At 35.9% G+C, this 24,815-nt stretch overlaps 1 protein-coding gene across 9 annotated transcripts in view; it reads left to right on the plus strand.

Annotated features, from left to right (window-relative positions):
• Positions 1-230: 230 nt before the first annotated feature.
• Positions 231-24,815, plus strand: part of LOC106882892 (phosphatidylinositol 4-phosphate 5-kinase type-1 alpha) — a 234,919-nt gene continuing 210,334 nt past the window's right edge. For 3 of the 9 annotated variants that reach the window (XM_052974610.1, XM_052974612.1, XM_052974613.1), the window contains exon 1: positions 231-1,680. In XM_052974610.1, coding sequence (XP_052830570.1) covers positions 1,290-1,680 — 391 coding nt within the window. In that variant the 5' untranslated portion in view covers positions 231-1,289. The remainder of the gene's footprint in view (positions 1,681-24,815) is intronic. The other 6 variants (XM_052974611.1, XM_052974614.1, XM_052974615.1 and 3 more) reach the window with 4 other exon arrangements.

Consider the following 24,815-nt stretch of genomic DNA (forward strand, 5'->3'; position numbering starts at 1 on the left):
CAAATATGAACATTCGATTGAATAGATAACATTATAGATTACTTTTTGATATCATATTTTTCGTAAGAATACGAGATTTCAGAGTGGTACGCTTAAATCTTTTGGGCTAACTGTATTATAATGTAAAATACCCATAAACAAATCGTTGCATAATCATCAATATTTAATATATTCAGTTCTTGCGAACGTGGAATAAATCGGAGAATGGGTTAAGAAGAATAGAGTTGTTTCCCTTGTGACACCCACACGCACGATGTATGTTTCTTACGGATTATCATCGCTAGGAATTTCCCGTGATACGCATGCGCTACTTCAATGAAATCAGGCAATGTGGCGGCAGCTGATATTGCTGCTGGCTGAACTAAGTAATACTGCTACATCATTGGCTTTACCTAGTACTGCTGCTACTAGCATTACTGTATCTCTATCACAACAACTAGTAGCACCCGGCATTGTGGCCTGTAGATTCCCACTACAATGGAGACAGCAAATGGATGAAGGAACAAGGGTGTTGCTATCATGAATGTACCACGAAAGCACAACGGAAAGTGCCTATTATTCAATACTGCCTCTCTATAACACTTCAATTGACACTCCCTGTCGGATATTGCACGCCATTGATGCTATCACTACAATCATACAAAATAACTAAAGTGGTACCACATTACCTAATGAGATGTTCCTATTCTAAACCGTGTTTCTATCGTGCAGTTTCTCGTTAGAATAGATAACATCTCACCTAACGGATTATTAATTGTTTCAGTTGGCGTGTAGATTTACCAACCAAATCGGATGTTCCTTTTCTCATTTTCTTGTAATTATCATTAGAATATGATCAGTCAAAAAGCACTATCAACATTAATTGCATCATAACTACTTTATTAGTGTTTTATGTATTTATGTTTAGAACATCCTCTGTTTAGTTTGTGGGGCAAATAGTGGCTACTTAATAACCAGACTCTATGTTTATAGCAGGTGGTAATTAAGTATTGTATTTCCTAATTGAATTATAAACTTGCTAATATATATCGATATATATATATATATGTATATATAAGTGTATATATATATTAAAAAAAGAAAAAAAAAACTAGCGTTTCATTGAACGAGCGAAGAACACGGAGACAGGTATAATTAAGTTTCCACCGGAAGTGGAGGAGGGAGATTCGTGTCTTATCGTTTATGATTCTTCAGAGTAGATTTCATAATTCAGCTATTTATAAAAGTGAAACTGGTTTTGGATCTGTATATGTGCTGTAACTGGTCACCGCCGACCAACTTCCTTCAACATGGCGACGGAAGTGAAGGATGTGCTTGCGACTGCTAGCTCCAACACCACTAAGGCTTCCTCTACCACTAAAGACACTTCCCCTACGATGGTGACACCCAACACTCTCGAAAACACTTCTCTACCAGTTGTGTCTACCTCTAGTGCCCCCAATACTGCTGGGATGAGCGCCTCGAATCCTAGTAGTCCCAATATACCTGAAGTGCCAACAGAAGGAAATGGTGGTAGTAGCCAGCCACAGCAAAATACAACACAGCAACAAACAGCATCTCAACAGACAGGATTATTACAAACTAGTGGTATCAAAACACCTACAGGTAGTGTACCACCTACAACAACTTCCATATCCAGCAGTTCTCAAACCACTACCAGTCCTGTCGGTGCAGGCGCCGGTAAGTACATGGTTTTCAGTCCTTAGATCCTTCATATGTAATTAAAGGAGAACATGCTTGTCTACGTTATTGGATAATAAAATAAAAGGCATAATTTATCAAGTAGACTCCACATGTTTTTCATATGCGAAAATATTTAATTCAGCTATTCTGTGATTCATTTCCAGTGACTAAGTTCCGCACCCTGTAAAGAAAATCTCTCGTGAGACCTTTCTTCGTGTAGGCTATTTATTTATCTATTGTATAAAATAAACATATTACACTTATGAAACTAGTTGATGAAATGCCAATAAATACGCCGATCCTATCTAAATCTTCGGCAACATTTACTATTTCGTTGTAAACTTATGTTTTCTAAAGACTTGGGTTTCAAAAATAAACGTAATCCACATTACTAGGTTATTTCAAACGCTAAATTATACATTTGTTGGAGTAAATATATACACTTCCGAGTACTGAAAAAGAAAATAAATGCTCCAACTTCTATTTGGCCAGATTTAGCAATAATTATGTGTGAAATGGGGTGAGTTGGATTCTTTCTATGTATAATAGTAATTAGTGAATCAGTGTCTGGAATTTTTGTTAAACCATAATGTCCCTCAAGATTTTACCCTATCTATGTTTAATTTGTTTTTGTTGAACCCGTATGGTCGTGACACATGTGTTGCCAAGTAAAATGTTTCAAATGTATGTTGTGGTCCCCTTGACGAATCCTTCTGTATGGTCACAGGCCTGTCCCTTCTTAGTAAGGAAATACATAACATTTGGTCGATCGATGCTGAGAAAGTAAACTCGTAACAGCTAAATATATGTGTGTTCGTTGGCTATTTCAGAATATTACTGAGTTGATCAAGCATTTGTTCCATTGAAGGAAAATCCTAGACTTCCATTCGCCGACTATTGTCATTTCCTCGAAGCTCACATTGAGGCTATGACAACCTTTCCTCGCGATGGTGGGAAGCAAATAAATAAGTAAATAAAAAAAAAATCATATGTGGCGAGGTTTTATCCTACTTAGCAAAATGGGTATTTCGTTGCCATTACACGTACATTGAACATCGACAAAATTACTGTAGTCTAAAAATTCTACAAATACATTGTCTTCGGCGATTGTCTTTCACTAGTTGCTGAACTAAATGGTCAGATGATAAGAGAAGAGCTTCACGCCCTCCTCCTCAGCAATGTGGTCTTTTTATTTTCGACCGATTTCGATCACCTGATATTTCTTATTCACTTCTTTTAATTAGGACATGAATATTTTTCAAGATTTTTTCCCCTTCTTCTACGCTTACAAAATAACGTAATAATAAATATAGAAATACAGAAGAAACTTTGTTTCTTTCATAGTTTTCATTGTCTATTTGAAATAATCGCTATGGTCAGAATATCTATACCACCCATTTATTTCATGTTATTGCCCTATCTGGTTGATATTAAGTTAACTGGATTTCTTTTGCTAAACTTAGTTTGAAACAAAATCGTCAAACATAAAATTATTTTAGCTGTGTTGTCGATTGTGTAATAATTAATTGCAGCATGTTTGATTCGCTGTCTGACTAGGTTAATGTATAAATATTAATATATGATTCCCCCCTTGAAAGGAAATCAAGTTTATTTTGAACATGTTTTGAATAACTTATCTATCTAACGAACCCCTTAAGACGAATATGTTAATTTGTTGATATAGCATCAGTAGTTGTCGCCTGTGATCATTTTCCATTCTTTAGTCACATTGTCTATTGTTGCTGGTCAACTACTTGTATGCTATTTTAGCTCATGTATAATTGACACATTTGTAAACCAAAGGTCATTCTTGTGGTAGCTAGTGACTGCTACAAAATAACCTTTGTCTTGACATAAGACATTGGGTTAAGTTTTTAAGATAACTTGCTTAGTTAATGAGCAGTAAAAAAAAATATTTGATTGAGAGCTGCTGATTTTTACTCTATGAACAGCCATGTTTGCATGATTAAAATAATTATTCCAAGTTAATTTTAATTTGTTTATCAAAAGTCGGTTGCCTCCCCCATTTCCCTACTTCATAAAAAGTAACGATGAGGAATTTTGTTAAAGGTCTTTTTGAAATAGACTTTTTCAAAGAAATTCTTGATTCAGTATTCTTCGTTTTCTTCCAACTTCTGAAAGCATATCTTGTTTCAGTTCTATATTCCATTCACACGGTCGATCCTTGGTTCAACCAACTTTGTCAGTGCTATGGAATTTTATAAATTACTATAAGGTTCTCTCTCAGTCTTTGTGCCAAAATCTTACGTAATAAAATATAAGATTGTAAATCCATTTAATTTCCCTAGTACTTCCAATTCTTATATTTTCGTGGAAACATGAATGTTTAAATATTGTATCAGGTCATAATTTTGTGTGTGTGTGTGTGTGTGTATATATATATGCAACATTGAAAAATACCCAATTGTTTGGTTCAGCATTTAGATTTTATAATTTTTTTTTATATTTGAGCTTCTGAATAGGTGTCGTGCAAAGATATTTAATTTTTTTTTTGGGGGGGCAAGTCGAATGGGTATCAGAGTGGGTAAAAACAAACCTTTGTTAGAAAACATCATAGGAATGATCTAGTCAAAATCTTAAAAATTTGGTTGGTGATAAGATATGTAAGAGTGTGAATTTCCATGGAGAAATTATGAAAATGTGTTTTGGTCAATATCTAGGAGGTGATTAATTCAAATCTACTTTTCTGACTTCGGAGTTTGCCAGACAGCTTTGCATTAGCAAATTTTGGGGATATTCTTTGAATAAGTTGTTCATTATGTGCAGGTGTTTCCTTTTACTATTATTATTATTATTATTATTATTAATATTATTATTTCTTAGGAAACACTTATCCTTCTCTGCCAATTATGCTGACTCCCAATTTGATGTTTGCAATCGGTTTTTACCATTTAGAATTCTGTACAATAAAGGCAAGCTGCAGGATAGTTAAGTCCACATTGTTATTTCAATACCAAATTGAAGCCGTTTCACTACATCTCTTTGCTAATGTCCTTGAGAAAAGTATAAATCAGGAGAATCCTATTTTCTGCTTTCTTATTCATTTAGCACCTCAATATTGAGCAATAACCAACTGCAGTTTTATCTGTCCTTAATTGTCCTGTTAACCATTTTCCACATTGGTCTTAATATTTGGCTCCTCTGTTGAGTCTATTACATGCAGATGCTCTTTGTTACTTTCATATTTCTTACCAATGTCACAGTGACATTCTCAAATCTTTCATGTATTTGTCATTGAGGGCAAATGTGCACATGTCATTTTGAAATGATTCCTCTCTACTGTTGTTTTGATTTGTCTAGATACTCTTGTGTAACTCAAAGCACTTTGTTTTTCATTCTCTCAATGCAGAACATTGGCAAATTTCCTAAATTTTGCTTCTCTCTCTGCTCAGTAAACCTTACAACAAGCTTTTTTTTCTTTGTTTCCAGTTATTTTCCTTCCACTTTCTACCAAACCTGTTACTTCTTTTAGTCTTACCTATTACATTTCTGTTGTCTGATTAGGGGCTTGATCTTGTAGCACAATTAGTTAGTGATTGAGACTGAATCTCTTAGGAATATCTAGTGTTTTTGACTTTGTATATTCATTGAATTTCATTGGCACTACAGAGACATTTTTCAGATTCTGCACTCCACCTTTTGCTTGTTGAGTTCTTGTCTTTATGTTGATTTTCAATGTAAATTCATTACTAACTTATCTATGTTGGAGAGCAAATTTATCATAAATTTCCATGTCTCTTTTCCTGGTCAGAACAAAGTAATTGCAGCTATGAGTACACTACCTGTCTTGTAGATAGCCTGTTGGTTTAATGGCTTGCTGGTTTTCTGAAATTTGTGTTATATACCAAAAAAAAAAAAAAAACCACTCACTTCATGTGTGCAAGTATGGCTGTGTGGTAAGAAGTTTGCTTCACAACCACATGGTTTTGGGTTCACTTTTGCTGCATGACACCTTGGGCAAGTGTTTACTATAACCCCAAGCCAACCAAAGCCTTGTGAGTGGATTTGGTAGGTGGAAACTGAAAGAAGCCTGTTATATGTATGGGTGTGTCTGTTACTGTCTTCTTGTCCTGACAGCACATGTTAATTATAAGCAAATGTCACCATCATGCAGCCAGTGCCCATTACTTCCAATCTTCCATAAAAACATGTCTGGTCATTTGGAATGGGTGTGGGTTGGCAACAAGAAGGGCATCTGGCTGCAGAAATTCCACCTCAAATTTCATGTGACCCATGCTAGTATGCAAAAATGGATTTTAAAACTGATGATGATAATGAACTTCAACAGTATGACACTGTTTTGTTTTATGGACACAAGAGTTTCATTTCATGGTATTAAAAAGAATATTGGGTCACTACTCAGGAAAGATCCACAAGATTATTAGGTTGATTTTAATCAATACTCATTAAATTATAATCTGAACTTCACTTAGATGTATTCTTATGTTTAATAAATCTATTATTCTCTGATAACACACAGCCCTAATATTAACATGAAACAAGAGTATAAAATTCTTTAACAAAAGGTAGTGAAAATGCCCTTACCCACTTAACTACTAGTACATGTATATACACACACTAGTGATTTGTTACTTTTTGCTTAGAAAGGTCTTTAGTTTGAATCCTGTCTGGGACCATATTTCCATTCCAGAATATGATACTTAGTAATGAAGGAATACTGAACTGATCAAAGCATAGTGTACAGTTAAATCATCATTTAACATCCATTTTCCATGCTGGCATGGTTTGGATGGTCTGGCAGGAACTGATAAGGATAGGGGCCACACCAGACTACATTGTCTGTTTTGGTATGGCTTCTATGGTTAGATGCCCTTCCTAATACTGACCACTTCACAGTGTTCTGGGTGCTTTTTACAGCCATGGCACCAACATTGACAGGGTCACCATTTTAAAAAATATACACTCTAATGATGAAGTTAAAAGTATCCAGAAAAATTTTCATCTTAATAACTGCTCATCTCAGTCCTGTTTATTTAAAGAAGTATAAGTCAGTTTGCTCTTATTTAAATCTCATTGGTCGTTAGAAAATATTTATATTTATTAAAAGTTTTTAAGTCTCATAAATTGTTAAGTATTCATAAGACCAGAGCTAAGTTCCTTTTGTATTGCATTAAGTGGATGAGAAAGATATTTCCTTAATAGAGAGCTACTTTCTGAAAAGATCCTGGAATCTAATCCCACAGCTCAGTAAAGTATCATGTTAAAAAGCAAATACATGTTGCAGATATGTATTCTTTTCAACTGTTCATCAGGCTGGAAAGAGCCTTCAAATAAGCCAGGTGTTTTGGCTACTCTTTATAGATGGAAAGCCCATCACATGTACATGTGTGTATGTATACACACACGCACACACTGATGCTTCCTACATTGTGATTAACATTTTTTATTACCATGATATCTAAATCATTGCTCTTTGAGGTTGTTGAAGTAGCTGCAGGCATGGTGAAATAGTCAACAAGTTTGTTTCACAACCACATAGTTCCAGGTTTGATACAATGGCACAGCACCTTAAGCAAGTGTCTTCTGCGATATCCTTGAGTTGACTAATGACATGCGAGTGAAATTTGGCTGACGGAAACTATATGAAAGTTTGCTATGTGCATCTGCATGCATGTGTGTGTGTGTATGTATATATATATATATATATTATATACATACATACACAATGTGTATGTCTTTTGAGGAAATATATTGGCGAAGAATGTAAAACCAGAGTCACTGTTTCATTACATTTTAGACTCATGCTCTGGCATAGGCTGGACAGGATTTTGCATCCCAAGTCAATCCTTCTCGCTAGTTACTGTCCTCATAGCTGGGGTTAGATCAGAGAACCATATTTCACTAATATGTTGAGTTTTTGGTTTGGTTTCTCCAGCCAGATTCTCTTCCTATCACCAACTGTTTTACAGAGTGTTTTGGGTACATTTGATCATGGTTCCGTCACTAATAAGGTTGCCTTGTACTCCATAACATTCAATATCCCTCATTAAGCTGTGTTAATTCATTAAAGGCTGTAAAGGTGGATAGAAGAGAGAGTGACACCTAACAAAGAACATGTATGGGAGGGTGGAGAAAGCAAGAACCTGATGGAAGGAACAGTGATTGGGGTAAGAGGGTAACGCGGGAGAGAATAATAACCTCGGTGGGTAGATGTGTAATTGATGAATGTCAGTAACATGTAGCCCAAGAAAGAAAGGATGGTAGTGTGTGGTGGGGTGGGCAGTCAGATCCAGTGCAATCTCTCATACACAGGCTTCATGACGTGTGGTCATGGTGAGTTTGAAATAAAGGTAGGTTCCAAACTAGCATTCCTTATTACACTGGTGATATGGTTGTTGGCACTCCGTTGCTTACAACGTCGAGGGTTCCAGTTGATCCGATCAACGGAACAGCCTGCTCGTGAAATTAACGTGCAAGTGGCTGAGCACTCCACAGACACGTGTACCCTTAACGTAGTTCTCGGGGATATTCAGCGTGACACAGAGTGTGACAAGGCTGACCCTTTGAATTACAGGCACAACAGAAACAGGAAGTAAGAGTGAGAGAAAGTTGTGGTGGAAGAGTACAGCAGGGTTCACCACCATCCCCTGCCGGAGCCTCGTGGAGCTGTAGGTGTTTTCGCTCAATAAACACTCACAACGCCCGGTCTGGGAATCGAAACCGCGATCCTATGACTGCGAGTCCGCTGCCCTAACCACTGGGCCATTGTGCCTCCTGGTGATATAGTACAGTAAATGAAAGAGAAGTGGGTCTCTTTGGTGAAAGTTATTCAAGTGCACTGGCATCTGTGATATTTGTTCTTAACCAAGTTGTACAGATGCTCCCTTGCCACTCGTTGACAGAAATACTGTGATTGGCCTGTTGGAAATCCTGAACCAGCAATACACCAAATGTAATATGAAATTAATAGGTGCCTAATAAGATAAGTTATTCAAGTTAGTCACTGTGGTAATTTCTCAGTACTATTTTAAGCAGTTCTAGTATCTCTCTCTGAAGAAGAACTTTGTTCAAAGCATCATACTTGTTTCCTTGTCAGCAGATAAACTTATCCACTTCACAAACAAATTTTATTACATGTTTTGCATATGTTGACCACTACTAGTTACTTCTAATTTCACTTTTTATTTCTTTGTAGATTTGCTTGTTTTGCTTATCTGTTAATCCTACTTGTATAACAATTGTAGAGATTATAATGGATACCATACTGTCTGTTTCATGGCTAACTTTTTATTACTCACCCTTGCTACTTTGGTGATATTAGCCACTTCTCCACTGAGGCTACATATACTCCACAAGAGCAAGACTCTTCCACAACTGAAACTTCTTTCTTATGATATCTCCCTCCCGGACTACTTCATTTTAGTTTTTTCACCCATCATACTCTATTTGCTTACACTTTATCTACTACTTTATTACCTTGAATCTACTTTTCATCAGCTATTGATACTGGCCAACCTAATATTTATCTATATCCATCCATCCATCCATATCATCATCATCATTATCGTTTAACGTCTGCTTTCCATGCTAGCATGGGTTGGACGATTTGACTGAGGACTGGTGAAACCAGATGGCTACACCAGGCTCCAATCTGATTTGGCAGAGTTTCTACAGCTGGATGCCCTTCCTCATATATATATATATATATGAAGTAGTGAGGGCTGATCTATCCCTCCTACAAGACACCTGTTTCAGACCCTCTGTCATTACCCAGCATAAGGCCACCTCCATCAATACTTCTCCTCGGCTCAATTGAGGGATTTTCATCTTGCAAGTTACTTGGTTACCTCACTAGTGCAACGGCCCATGTGAAAAAGCACCCAGTTCACTCTGTAAAGTGCTTGGTCTTAGGAAGGGCATCCAGCCGTAAAAACCATGCCAAGGCAGACAGTAGAGCTTGGCACAGTTCTGTGGCTCACCAGCTCTTATCAAATCTCCAACCCATACCGGCATGGAAAACAGACATTAAGGGATGATGATGATGATAGACATGCACACCACCACCACCACCAATCATCCACTGGTGCATGCTTGCAAGGGTTGGATGGAATTTCTTGAGGCAGATTTTTATAGCCAGATCCCTTACCTGTCGCTAGCATTCACCTGCTTCCAAGTAAGGTAATCTTTCTCTATGACCAGACATGTTTACATGGAAGATTGGAAATGAAGACACAACTTGCATGATGGTGACACAACTATCACATGATGTCAAAGCAAGCAGAGAGTAATACGCACACACACAGAGACACACACCATGTCTGGTAAGTTCACCGTCATCAATTCACTGTTTTTTTTATCAATAAATTAGTTTTTAGCTGTTATTAATGGTGGGATACTGTGGATATATTTTCTCGGTAAACTTAGCTCACGGTGGACTTTTCCTCATTGAATTGACGGCAGTGAACTTACCTGTAATCCACACACACACACACACAAATCTTTTGGGTTTCTTTAAGTTTCTATTTGCTAAATCCACTCACAAAGCTGTGGCTGGTTCAGGGCTATCGTAGACAAAACTTGCTCAATGTATCACACAGTGGGACTGAATCCAGAGCCATGTGGTTGTGAAGCAAACTTCTTACTACACAGCCATTCCTGCATCTGTATATAAACACTAACTTTGAAACTATTCCGGTTGCCTTAGGGCTTTTTGAGAAAATCTCACAGCTAAGTCTCATTCTTCTTCCATGATTTTTTTTCTCACTATTCCCATCACTTTCTTCATCTCTTCATTATTGTCTTTCACTCCTTACTATTTTATTTATGTTAATTACTGTGTATTTTCTTCATTAGAGAGAAATCAATCATTTTGAAAGTATCACCATTTATCCTACTCTTGCAGGATTGGTTGCTTATTTGGCTAGCATCGATATCTCTACTTCTTATTACTTGACTCTTTCTTCTAAGACAGACTCCATCTGGAAGAGACATTGTTCATTATGCTGTAGAGAAAGTAACATGTCTAACCATGAATAAAGGCAATATAGAATTGAAAAATTTTTTTGTCATGCAAAATGATATTAATCCCTTAGTTAATTAGGGTGTGCATGATGCTGTTGTCAGCAGTGACTGGTACAAGTCATCATCACCATTAACTACTGTTGCAGGTGTAAAGAGATTGCAATAATGGGAGTGGGAAATTACATTAGATGAGGGTAAGTAATGGAAATGAAAAAGTGTCCTACTGAAGTGATTACAGGAGAATTAGGATATGACGTTTGAGTTTGCAACAAATGTAATGAATAGTCACAAGAGCAGGCCATGTCTATACATGACCTCCTCTCGTTTAAGGTCAGGATTAACAGTGAATTTAGTGAGCATTCTATTGCCCATCATTGGCAACATGGTCCTCATTGAGAAATCTTGTACTGAATTGCAGAAAAGGACCTAAAACATTGTTACGACAAAGGCTTAAATCTTGAAATCATCATTGTTTAACATCTACTTTCCATGCTGGCGTGGGTTGAATGGTCTGACATGGAGCTGGCTAGCAGGGAGCTAACCAGACTTCAGCTGTCTGTTGAGGCATGGTTTCTATGACTGGATGCCCTTCCTAATGCCACCCACTTAGCAGAGTATGCTAGGTACTTTTCACATGCCACTGGCCTGGGTGCTTTTTAAGTGGTACCAGCACCTTGAAAGGACAGGCCTGTATGTGTGGAAGACAGCAGTTTTACTTAGCTTGATGTGTTGTATCAAGTACAGCAAATTGCCACATCTGGAAATATTAGGGGATATTGCATCCTGATGGTGTCTTGAGAAGTGGCTTTATTCAATATGTTTGAAAGGAATAAGAAATTCAGTACTATAAAGAGAGTGCAAGCTATAGGTACACAAAAGTAGTAGATTGATGGGGAACCAGAAACTTTTAATGCACCTGATATAATGGACTAGTTAACTATAAAAATGACCTCGAAATGATTCTAAGCAGCTCATTTTTTTTGCATGAAAGTATGTGTTATGCCACTTAAATAATATAATTGATGTTGGAGAGGACTCCAGTGAATGCATAGTGACTAGAGTACGCATGGAGAGAAATTTATGTCTGTTACATGAAAATGGTTTCTCTGTCTAGATAAAAAGCAGTCTACATAAAAGTGTAGCCAATGTTACATCATCAATATGAAGCATGAGTAATAAATGCGGAAGAGTTACAACAACTAGAAATGGATGGATAGGCTGTGTCTTGTCAATCAAACATAAAATATTAGTTTATGGAGAAGGCTAGGAGTTAAAATTTGGCTCTATGATCAAAGGCATTCCAACCATGACCATCCTGTCATTTTGTATATCTCTAGCACTATATCCTTTTAAGATGGCAGGATGTGATGTGAAGGAGACTTGGCTGTGGTTTCTAGTAGGTAAAGTAACCATTGTAGAGACTGCCTCTTTAAATCCTTTGGCTTTTGCTGGATATCAGAGCTTTTTGTTGGAGTGTTAATGGATGACAGTCGAAGTGGTGTGTGCTTGTAATATATAATCAATATTTACCGAGAAAAATGTGCAGTGATTCGACAGTGTGTTTGTACTTGCAGACTCAGAAATGTTTTCTAAAAATTAGTCCTTTGTTCTGCTGTGTTTGTTATTTTTTTCTACTCTGCTACAAAACTGTCCTGAACTGGCTGTCCATTCATCATCATCCCCCTTTCCATGCTAGCATGGGTTGGACAGTTCAACAGGAACTGATGAGCCAGAGGACTTGCACTGAACTCCGATGTCTGTTTTGGCATGGTTTCTACTGCTGGATACCCTTCCTAACACCAACCACTTTACAGAGTGGACTGGGCGTTTTTTTATGTGGCTCCAGCACTAGCAAGGTCACCAAGCACTTACAAGACAAGACCGATCCTTCTCGTCAACTGAGCATAGTATGGTATTAATGGAGGTGAAAGTATCACAAAGGGACAGGAAGAGGTCTTACTGAAGACAAAGATACATGGCTTCTCCATGGAGAGAGAGAGAGAAATGGTAAGGATGCAGCCTGAAGGTACAAAGTGAATATGAGCAAGAGAGAAGAGATAGAGGAACAGAAAGGGTGGGTGGACAGGACAGGTAGGTTTGTGAAAGGAGTATGACAAATTATCGGACATGGGAACAAATTATTAGACATTGGACACAATGAATATCAGTTTCTTCTTTTATTCCTTACCCACAAAATATTACTTCCATCAGACTAGTGAATACTTTTACCCAAATTGTAGTGCTAGTGGCATGTAGAAAACAGCCATACTGGTGACATGGAATGCACCCATGACGGCGATACAGGGAAGGCACCCATGCTGGTGCCATGCGGAAGGCACTCATGTATGTGACATGTGGAAGGCACTCATGCTGGTGACACATTAAAGGCATCTGGTACACTCTGTAGAGCGGTTTGTGTTAGGAAGGGCATCAAGTAATAGAAACCAAACCAAAATAGACTAGAGCTTGGTGCAGCTCTCCAGCCTACCAGTTTCAGTCAAACTGTCTAACCCATGTCATGATGATGATTCTTCCTCTCCAGAGCTTCACTTTTTTTCCTAGAGTTTCTTTATAATCCATACTTTCCACTCATCTGCAGGCATTAAAAGTAAACACTGACTGAATTAGCATCATCATATTATTCCTCTTACCCAGTCTAAGAAGACTTGAAATCATTATAGGCAGTATTCCTTTATCTGATTAACCTCTAAGTAAAAAAAAAAAAAAAGGGAACTTGATCCTCATATACCAGAATGGAAATAGAAGATACAGTTAGACTTCAGTGGATTACATAAGTTATCTAAAATTTATGTTCTGAGTTCAAATCCCATAGAGTATTAACATTATCTTTTATTCTTCCACATCATTAAAATAAGTATTGGGTTTGCTTATATCAAATGCAGTACTTATTTTTCCCACCTTGGAAAATTTTCAGTCCTGTGCTTTTGTTAGAAATTATTCTTATTCATCTCATTGATGTCATAAGAGAATTGGTTTGACAGAATTGTTTGCATTTCAGATTTGTATTTCTTCCAGCTTTTTATGTTCTGAGTTCAGTTCTTGCCAGGGTCATTTTGCCTTTCATCTCTCTGGGGCTGATAAAATACAGTACCAGCCAAGTACTAGGGTTGATGTAACCAACTGTCACCAAATTTCACACCTTGTGCTTAAATTAGAAACAGTTAAAGTGGTGTCAGAAGGGCATTGAATCAGGAGAATTACTAGAGCATCAGACAAAAGGCTCTGTGTTATTTGTTATGGCTTTTTATGTTCTGAGTTCAAATCGTGCCAAGGTCAACTTTGCCTTTTTTTTCTCCATGGGATTCAATAGAATAAAGTACCAGTCATGGTACTGACTAATTCCCATCCCGTAAAGTTGCTGGACTTGTGCCTAAATTATCATTATTGATATTGGATAAAATTCTTTGTGCTAGTTCTTCTGACTCTTTACATTAAGTACCAGTCAAGTACTGGGGTTGGTGTTATCAGCTAACCTCCTCCCAACAAATTTCAGGCTTTGTGCTTATATTAGAATTATTATTGGTTGGAGTGGCTGGAGAAATGTTCAGTTACATTCCTCTACTGAGTTCAAATTACCTTTCATCCTTCTGAAGTTGATAAATAAGTGTCAAATAATAGGCTGGTTATTTTCTTAACTACATCCATATTTTACAATTTGTGACTTTCAGCCAAAGCTAGGAATCATTATTGTTGACCTTTTCATGTTACCAAAGATTGCTGCATTTCTAATGATTAATGGATTAATGGGAAAAAATGTCCCATTAATTCCTTTCCAGGATTTCTCTTTGAATTCTTTTTGACTTTATAGGGTTAAAAATACTTTTTTGTTTTTTGTATTAGATAATAAAGAAAACAGGCATGGCTGTGTGGTAAGAAGTTTGCTTCCCAATCACATGGTTTTGAGTTCACTCCTACTGGTATTCTGGACAAGTGACTTCACCTATACCCCTCAGCGGACCAAAGCCTTTGAGAATGGATTAAGGAGACAGAAATTGAAAGAAGCTCATCATACGTGTGTGCGTGCGCATGCATGCCTTGGTTTTGACATCACATGATTGTTTATAAATGAGTATCACTGTCATACAAGCAGTGTCATTCATTTTCAATATTCTACAAGAACATTCCTGGTCATGGGGAAATATTATCTTGCTTGCAAACAGAGGTTTGGTAACAGGAAAGCATCCATTCAGCTATAGAAAGTCTGCCTCAAATAAAAACTCTGTCCAATCTATGGAAAAGCAGATGTTAAATGATGATGATGATGATGATTGTCAAGCGACTTAGAATAGTAATAAATGAAATGGAAGTAATAATACTAAATGTTGTAAGAAGCATGTGTTGTAAGAAGCCATTCACTGTGAATTTATTAGCATAATGTTTGCTTATACAGACGTATGAGAATTAAAAAAAGCACAAAAAACCCCATTTTAAAAAAAATAAGTACAATAATATATAGAGCAGGTATTAGATCTATTACATGAAGTGGGGTAATACCACAAGCAAACTTTGTGTGGTGGTGGTGGTGGTGGTGGGACAGGTATTGTAGGACACAAGTTTATCACAAGTAAACTGGTGTCTATTCTTTTGGCTAAGTAAACTGAGGAAAGTAAACTTTTTCTCTAGTCACATGCAGCCTTGTATTCTTTCTGGGTGAGAAGTTCTTGACCACACGCTATCTACCAGTGACATTCTTCAGATATTTGGCCATGAAACAATGAAAGATAGTGTCATTCTTGATTACTTATGTTGCCTTATAAATATCGTGAGAAATGCAGTGGAAGAAAAGGTAACAAGAAGAAATATCTAAATAATTTTAACTGAAGCAATTGCTAGTTGTCAACCTTATTCGGAAGATCTAATAGGTTGTGAGGGTCAGGGATTGACCTTGCTGGGAAAGTCAAAATTACTGTTCATCATCCTCTATATCACTTAGACAACTAAAGCAACTACAGGACCTCTTATGGTTACTTGACCTGTTAGATATAGTAGCCAAATCTCCCTCCAGATCACATTCTACTGATTTAGGGAAAGGTGATATAACCCTGGATACTCTTGGAAAGACTGGGTAGTTAAAACTTGGACACATTTAATCATAGATCTATTTGATCAGAGCTGACCTGGAGTTCATATCATTGCTAACAGCCTAAGCTTTTGGTACTTTGCCTGGAGGATTTCTACTCGCTTCTCAACGAACTACAACAAATACATATACAGCACTATGCTGACAAAACCGTTGCATTTGCTGTCTCTCACTTTCTCTCTCTCTCTCACTTTCTCTCTCTCTCACACAAAAACTCTTGAGTTTTCCTCAGATTTATCCTCCATTCCAACTGTCTCATCATGCCTTACAGGCAAGTGTCAAGTGTAAATTTTCTTCAATCATTTTAAGCTAACACAGAAATTATGCTCAGAATTATTTCCAAACATTGTTTTCCAAATCCGCTTTAGGATCTTCACTCTTTCCCAATCTTTTTATCGTATCAATGACCATCAATAGTTTCTGTTGACCAGTATCCACCAGACGTGTTCTCATCTGTCACACACCAGCAGTTCTCTTAGTCTTAACTGTTTTGGTAAAAGCAATGCATTCATCTTTGATGTCCTCAAAACCTTTGACCATGTCTGGCATTAGAATCCACTTGATGAGTTTCCTCCTTGTGCAATTCATTTGTTGCTCAACTCTTCCTCTATATAAGTTTTCCATTACATTGTGTATTCATGGAGCTTTCTCTATCTCATATGTTATCGATGCTGGTTGCTCCAAGATTTTGTTGTCTCCACATCCATCCTTCCATGTGTACATTAACAATCCTTTTGCTGTTTTCTAATCCTCTCTTACACATGTGTAGAATAAACTACTTTTCATTCCTCCTTAATGTTCCACATGTAATGTCATCTAATTGATCACCTGTAAAATATATACTGTTTCTATGAAAGAAAACTTGGTAAAAAAAAATCCTTCATTTACAACTTAATCTCTTTCATCATAGACATAGCTCTACTTTCTATTCTTTCGTAACACACCCATCTCTTCTCTGAACATCCTCCGAAACCCATCATTAAACATCTTACTCTAACTCTCTTCTCCTCAGCTGCAACCCTCTCCAATCCCCTACTCACCCACATTTTTCACTATAGATGTTGACATACAAAATTCATACTGAATATCACCTGTGTCAACCTTGCTAGTCTAGAAGAGTCTGCAATTGTTATCACGGATGCTGCCTAATTAAAAAAAAAAAATTTATAGCATTAATTTGAGATGGAAATAGTCTGTGAGCCTGTTGCACTTTGTTCTTCCTCAAATTTGTGCTTAAATTATATAATTTACATTAAAATCTTAGCTGTTTTGAATTTTTCATTTGTGCATATTTGTAGGGTTAATCCTTGTCACAAATATTGACCTAATGCAGGCCAGTTTGCTCTAGTAGACAATATCTTATATGGCTAGCACTAAGTGGCTGATGAATTATCTGTGAAACAAGAGATAAGGACATAGCTTAACAGTGAGCTAATTATTATACAATGTTGCTGTTTTTATTTTCCTGCAACAAATTAGGTTATTGTTCCGGTTCCGAAAGTAAGTGACATCAAGAGCACTATAAAAGTCTTGCTGTAAAATATAATCTTATGACACATACACTATAAGTCTTGTATTTTATATCATTGTTTACAATCATCACTCTGAATCTATTGAGCTACACTCTATTTTAATCTACTGATTCCCTCTGGCATCCAGTACTAAATGGATTTAGCCATAAACACTGACCTCTCATCTGCAAGTTAAAATCCAGGCAGAATTATTTCACTCTAATTATCAGATATATGATTTAAAGTCTCAATTTTACACAATAATACATTAGGTATCAACATCAGTTTACTTTTAGTTTTCAAAATATAATTATTTTGGGTGTCATCTTCAAGGAGCATGTCCCTCAGTTTAGGGACTATTTTTACACTGGACAGCTGTTAGGTAAAAGATATATTTTAGTATCATTCAGTATATGCTATCATTGGATAATTTGTTTCTTTTCTGATGAAGATGAGATGCTATCCATCATCATCATCATTTAATGTCCATTTTCCATGCTGGCATGGGTTGGACGGTTTGACTGAAAACCGGTTAGCTGGGGAGCTGCACCAGGTTCCAATCTGATTTGGCATGGTTTCTACAGCTGGATGCCCTTCCTAACTCCAACCACTCCGAGAGTGTAGTGAGTGCTTTTTATGTGCTACCAGCATGGGTGCCAGTTATGTATATCGCCAAAGGTCTATTGCCAAAGGTCTCTGTCACTTGTCACTGTCTCTGTGAGGTCCAGCATTCAAATGGTGCTTTCTACATTGCCACCGGCATGGGTGCCAATTATGCAACACTGGCATCGGCCATGACTATGATCTCACTTGGCTTGATGGGTCTTCTCAAGCATGGCATATCACCCAATGTTTTTCTTCTCATCTGAAGGCTATAGTTCTTTGGTCTAATTTTGTTTGGGAAGCTTATGCATCATTCAAATCATATTATCAAAGTGTGGTGTGGTACAATGGTTTTGCTATGGAATGGTAAAGCTATTTTTTCATTTTCTGTAAAAGCAATGTTTTGGACTTACGACACTTTTACATAATGGCAATGGTATATATTTCAGTCAGTTGAATGTACTTCAATAATCATAGTGCTTTCTTTGAACGCAAATTATTTTTTATATTTCATGCTAACATGTGTTAAGCAGGTTCAATGAACAAGGATTAAATATTCACATTTGGATATTCTATGTTCTTTTGGAATACCTGTTTTCCCCACTCTTAGCTACTCTCGTAAAGAAATGTTTGTACATTTTATCTAGGTTTCTTGCTAAGAAAAGTAAAGAAAGCTCTACTTGGCTCAAGGACAAAATAATATGTATTTGAGTGAAGGCCATGACTCCCCAACTCTGTCATTCTTAATTGGTTGACTAAGTCAATATGTTTATAATTATTTAGATTACTTCTATAGCTGATGTTTAGCCCTTTAACATTCAGGTTACTCTGTCAAATATAATGCTTATGTATTTACATTGCTTTCAGTTAATCATGCATTGTCTTGTAGTTTCAAGATTTTGATGATGTAATTGTTTATTTTTAGAGTGACATTATAAGGTAGGTGTGAAAGGTTGAATCTGGCTAGTTTGAACATAAAACAGGTAGGATATTTGGAGCTGGATGCTAAAGAGTTAAAATGATGAAACATTTTCTTCTATATTCTCAGTTTCAAATTACTGCTAAGTTGTGAGTTTAATGCTCATTACGTGAGTGTTGGTTTTATTCTTCCATTGACCAAAATTGATAACAAAACTCTCTGTACAAAAGTGGACATAAAATCTATGATTATGATGTATGGGATCTTGTGCAGTCTTTGCATTTAAACAATGTAAAGCTAATTGATATAAGTGACTTTCTGATTTTGAAAGGGCTTTCCTCTGAGATGATAGAGAAATTACTTATCTGTGTTGGATATCTCGTTAGTATGATGCAATTAACTAACTTAGCTGTTTCCTCTGTTTTGTATAAATGATGTGATATGTAGTAAGTTACTTTATTATAGAGATTCAGTTGCATAATTTTCTTTTGCAAGATTAGACTTGATAAAAACATTAGCATAATTCTTGCTTTTTAATAAATGACAATTAAAAGGAACTTTAAAGGAATAACATATTATTAGATTACAGAATGTTGGAGTAAACTTAAAAGAAGAAAAAAATATTTGCATTGGTTTACTCTGATGTATTAAATATTATTTATATATTATTTTTATAAGTGTCCAGTTGATCTTTGAAAAAGTAATGGTAAGTAGATATGTCCATATGATTAAAAAGTTAACTTTTCTATTAATGTGGTTCTGCATTTAACCTAATCTGCATCTTGGCAAAAGTCTTCAAGCATAGCTTTGGGTTGACAAATACCTTGTGAGTGAAATTTTGTAGACTGACTATGCAGAACCCCTTTGTATATGCGTGTATCCTTTACTAATAATGTATATTGGTATTAGAAAACTGAACCAGTATGTTTGAACAGAATACTTTATACTATTTATCCTGCTGAAGGTACAAAGTCTGTCTGGTTGCTCTTGCTTGCTAAAATGCAGTGGACCAGTGATTGGCCTGTCAAAAACTATAACCACGACATTTTTGTTCACAAAATGTTAGATAAAATGAAAAGAAAGTATCTTGTCAATATTTTTTAGGATTTAGGTCATGTATCATTTTGGTGTTGGGAAGTGAAATTAGTAGCAGCGCTGTTCTATGGAACTGTTTCAAAAGAATTCTATACAAGCTGACTTAAAATAATGGTTTAAAATAAAAAGACACCATATCAATTTAGTGTTTGGATCATAAAAAGTATTTAAATCTTACAGTCAACATTCTAATCAAGGAGTATTCACAAAGCCTGGTTCTTATTGCTGAACTAGTTATAAAGACTGCAGAATTTAAACTCTAGAAGAATGGTACAGAAGATAACAGCAAAATCCAAAGTATGAGAAAGGCCAAAACAACAGGCCACAAAATCCTAGTGCTAGTTGAGAAGTAGCCTTGTTTGTTATATAGGGAGTTGCAGTGAGTACATTTAAATGCGATGGGATTTCTGGCAACTAGTTGCATAACTTCTGCATAGTAAGTGTAAATAATTTAATTAAAATTTAAAACTTAACTGAATTCTCAGTTGTGACTTGTCTGTGAATATAGAATATATCAGCTTGACCCACGGAAAGAACAAGTTAGCTTGTTTTAGTGAAACTGATTTTCATATGTATTGCATGAAAATGTTAAATTGTCTAGCAATCTTTAAATGTTTATTGTCTCAATGATTTAACTGAGTTCATAATTTGTGTGGATAACATTCAGCAAGTTTCTCATGTTACAAAGTACTAAGCAGCAAAGTGCTTGAACTCTTCAGAGGATTTATTATGGTTGTTGTTAGCTTCTGTTATCTAGTGTAGTGATCTTCTAGATGTGTACTATTAACTTGCATGAAAGGCTGAGTATAAATGAGTTGGCATTAAAGGAATTGGATTTTTTATACAGGAAAGACTTTGCTGAAACGGACAGTGAGTGTTGGTTGAAAATGTGCAATGTGTTGATAGTACAAGGTAATAACAGTGCAAGACGTTGGTAGAATTGGTTAAATTTGACTATGTATGTGGCAGTTTACCTTACTGTAAACTGAACCTATCAGTATGGAAAACAAAAACCCTCAAAAAAAAAAAAACAGATGGCAGAATTCTGTTAATTTACAGCAGTTAGTTGTATAATTCCTGTATAATAGCAGTAAAGAATTTGATTAAAACTAATTGAAACTTGTCTGTGAATATAAAATATATCAGCTTGTCCCACGGAAAGAACAAGTTAGCTTGTTTTAGTGAAATTGATTTCATGTATAGCATGGAAATGTTAAATTGTCGAGCAATTTTAAATTGTTTATTGTCTCAATGATTTAACTGAGTTCATAATCTGTGTGGTTAACATTCAGCAAGTTTCTCATATTACAATTTTGTTCTTTTCATGTATCATTAAAACAATATTTTGAACATTTTATAAATGTATTACTAGCATTTAGTGGAAATAACTCCTTGCATTGAATGCTATTTTTAATTCCTGTTTATCTACATTTTTAGTTCTTGGGAAACATTTTAACTGAAATTTTGTAACCTTTGAAATTATCTAAAAATATTTTTACTCTAGTTTTCCTAAGCTAGCACAGGCTGGATGAGTTAATCAAATTCAGATATTTGTATCTACATTTTGCTAGCTTCAACCATTTATACCAATACTTGAAACCTACTACTGAATAACTGTGTAGTGGTAGAAAATATTAAGACCAATAATGTACTTCACCTGAGAACTAGTACCAAAATAAAGTAGGTAAATTAAAATCAAATCTGTATTTATAACATTATTAAACTAAAAGAATTTTATTGTTCTTTGTGATATATTTGTCTTGACTTTTGCCTTTGAAAACCCCATAGGTCTTCAAAATGTTGTTCATATGAGCCACATTCACCTTGATAGCAAATGTGTTATTGATGAAAAATATTTAAGGATAACTACGGAAAGGGATGAGGAGAAATATGTTCTCTGGAACTCTATATTTTCATTTTCATTCTAAGATATGAGCGAAGACAAATATTTAAAGCTGTTCTATATTGTTTGGGAATCTACACAAGCCGTTCATCACGTAAAGCTATTTAATCTTGGTCTACATTGTTAATGATTAACTGAGGTTAGCTCTGGTCAAAGACATTCTAGCTGTGATCGTCCAGTCTTTTTTGCTGCTACTTTCAGGTTTGGTCTAGGACTGTATTACCAAGCTGTTAGGGTGAGGGAGATTTGGTTGCTATTACTCGTAAATCAAATAACCACATAAAGGCTTCTGTTGTTGTTTGCCCCTGAATGAGCAGCTTATTAAAAGGTGTTCCAGTTTAACTGGCTCATTTTTTCGTGTCTTTATGACTACATTGTCCAATGTTTTTTTCTTTTTCATAAATGTAGTGTGATTTGAGGGAGATTTTGTTACTAGTTCTAGCAGATCAAGTGACCACATAGGAGGTCCCTCATTGGTTCTTAAAAACTTTCTATTTGTTACATAGTTGTGTAGACCTGTGTAGATATTTGAATTTCCTTATTCTTTGGTCATTATTTCATTATTTTGCTCTGATGTTGGTAATCTTGAAGGTTTGAAGTAGATTTAATATTGCAACTGTCAATGATGAGGTAAGAAAACTGAAGAGGGATATCTGAAATGTGAAGTGTAAGACCCACAGATATGGCAGAGAGATCACAAAACAAGTATAACAATACCTTTTTAATATAAGTTGGATCCCTGAAAGTTTTGCATCTTAGTATTCAGAATTATCCAAAATATTTGTACTGGACTTACGTTAAACTTGGTAGATCTGATGTTACAGAAACAAGTGTAATATGGATATTGATAGTTTGGAAAGCGGAAAGCATATTTGGCAGTTTTCTTTATTGTTTGGCGTAGTCTGTTATCAAAGCTGTTGGTGTATGTGGCTTGCTTAAATATATTACAGCCATCAGGGCAACGTATTGATTTATTAATCACAAAACAATAAAATAAATTCTTTACTATTAAGAAGAAAATGAAAAGACTGAGATGAAGTTTTAATATAAGCAATCATATAGAAGATATTCATTTACAAGATGTTTCTGCAAGGTATATTCATGTCATCTGTATAGTGTGTGTGCATCTACCCATACATCTTTTTCTCTAGTCAGCCAACCATCTGTCTTTCCATCTCTCCCTTCACCCATCCATCCATCTATCTATCCCTCCATCCATCTATCCAATCAACTATCTATCCTGCCCTCCCTCCAACCATGCATGCATCCATCCACATGTGTATGTCTTTATTTATGTATGTGTGTATGTATGTATGTACCCTTGTCTTGACATCATATGGTGATTACAAATAAGCATCACCATCATTCAAGTAATGTCGTTTATTTCCAGTCTTTCATGAAGAACATGTCTAGCCATGGGGAAATGTTACCTTGCCGGGAAACAGGTGAGGGTTGGCATCAAGAAGGGTATCCAATAATAGAAAATCTGCCTCGATAAATTCTGTTTGACCCATGCAAGCATGGAAAAGTGGACATTAAATGGCAATCCATATGTACGTGGTCTGATCAATAAGTATCCAGACTGTTGCCATAGTAATAAAGTTAAAGTATGCAGAATGAAGCCACTTGGCACAGATTGACTGTGAACTCTGCTGTGCATGCACACTAACTTTTAACGTTTTTCGCTCACTTGCGCTGTTTACAGCAGTGCTTGGAAGGAATGTGTGTAGCATGTGATTGTCACATTGACCATGACAAAGAAAGTTGAGCAGAGAATCTGCATCAAATTTTGCCAAAAGCTTGGCAATACCTGCTCAGAGGCCTATGCAAAATTTTCAAAAAGTTTTCATTATTCTTGACACAATCAAGGAGATCTTATGCAACTGAAACCTGAGTGTCTTCTTGGTCAGCTGAAAGCAGTTTTGGCACAAACTTGGCAGACATGCATCTCATACCCAATTCTTTAGTGATATTGGACTGAATTGAACTGTAACTAACCTGCACATACTCTGATAACTCACGGACAGTGATTTGACAATTTCCCCTCAGCTGCATGCACACCTGTGACGTTTTCTTGGTTCTGCTGGTTGCAGGTCTCCCAGAAGGTTCGTCAGTATCAACATTTCTTCAGCCATCTTGGTAGTGTCTGAACCACTTGTACATGGCTCATACACTCTTCTCCATACACTTTCTGCAACTTTGTGTAGACCTCTGAGCAGGTATTGCCATGACAACTTCACAGTCATGGTCAATGCAACAATCACATGCTACACACCTTCCTACCAAGCATTGCTGTAAACAGTGGAAGTGAGCTTGAACATTAAAACTTAGTGTGCATGCACAACAGCGTTCATGGTCAATATTTGCCAAGCAGCTTCATTCTACGTGCTTTAGCTTCGTTACTATGGTAACAGTCTGGATGCTTATTGATCAGACCTCGTATATAACATTGTGCTGCTTGGTGCTGTAAATTAGCACTACTTAATGTTTCAGACATGTAGATTCAGGCTTCAAATTTGATATTGTAACTTTCTGTATTTTCCTTGGCATTTAACTTATATTTATTTAAATTTAGTGTTCCTCATTGGAAAATCTTTATTAAACTTTATTTATATTAGTAATTTATGAATAGAACCAAGTATTTTCATAATTTCATCTACTTAATCATCCTGCTGTAAAATATATATATATATATAAATATATGTTGGGTAGTGTGTCTCCTCTGTTATTTACATTTCTGAAATGATCTGTCTATTGTTATCAGGCCAGACTGATTGAATTCCTTACCTTGTTAGTGAAAATTAGACATCTAACATAAAATTCCTTTCGTTGTGTCAGTAACTTTGATTTTTTTTTTCTTCTTTCAAGATTGAATTTACTTTTGGCTACAAAATATTGATGTGTACATAAGCTGTAAATATTATATTATGGCTAGCAAAAATTGATAAAAAAAAAGTATATATATATATATATATATATATATATATATATATATAT

Source organism: Octopus bimaculoides, chromosome 18 (genome assembly GCF_001194135.2).
Source record: "Octopus bimaculoides isolate UCB-OBI-ISO-001 chromosome 18, ASM119413v2, whole genome shotgun sequence".
NCBI lineage: Eukaryota > Metazoa > Mollusca > Cephalopoda > Octopoda > Octopodidae > Octopus > Octopus bimaculoides.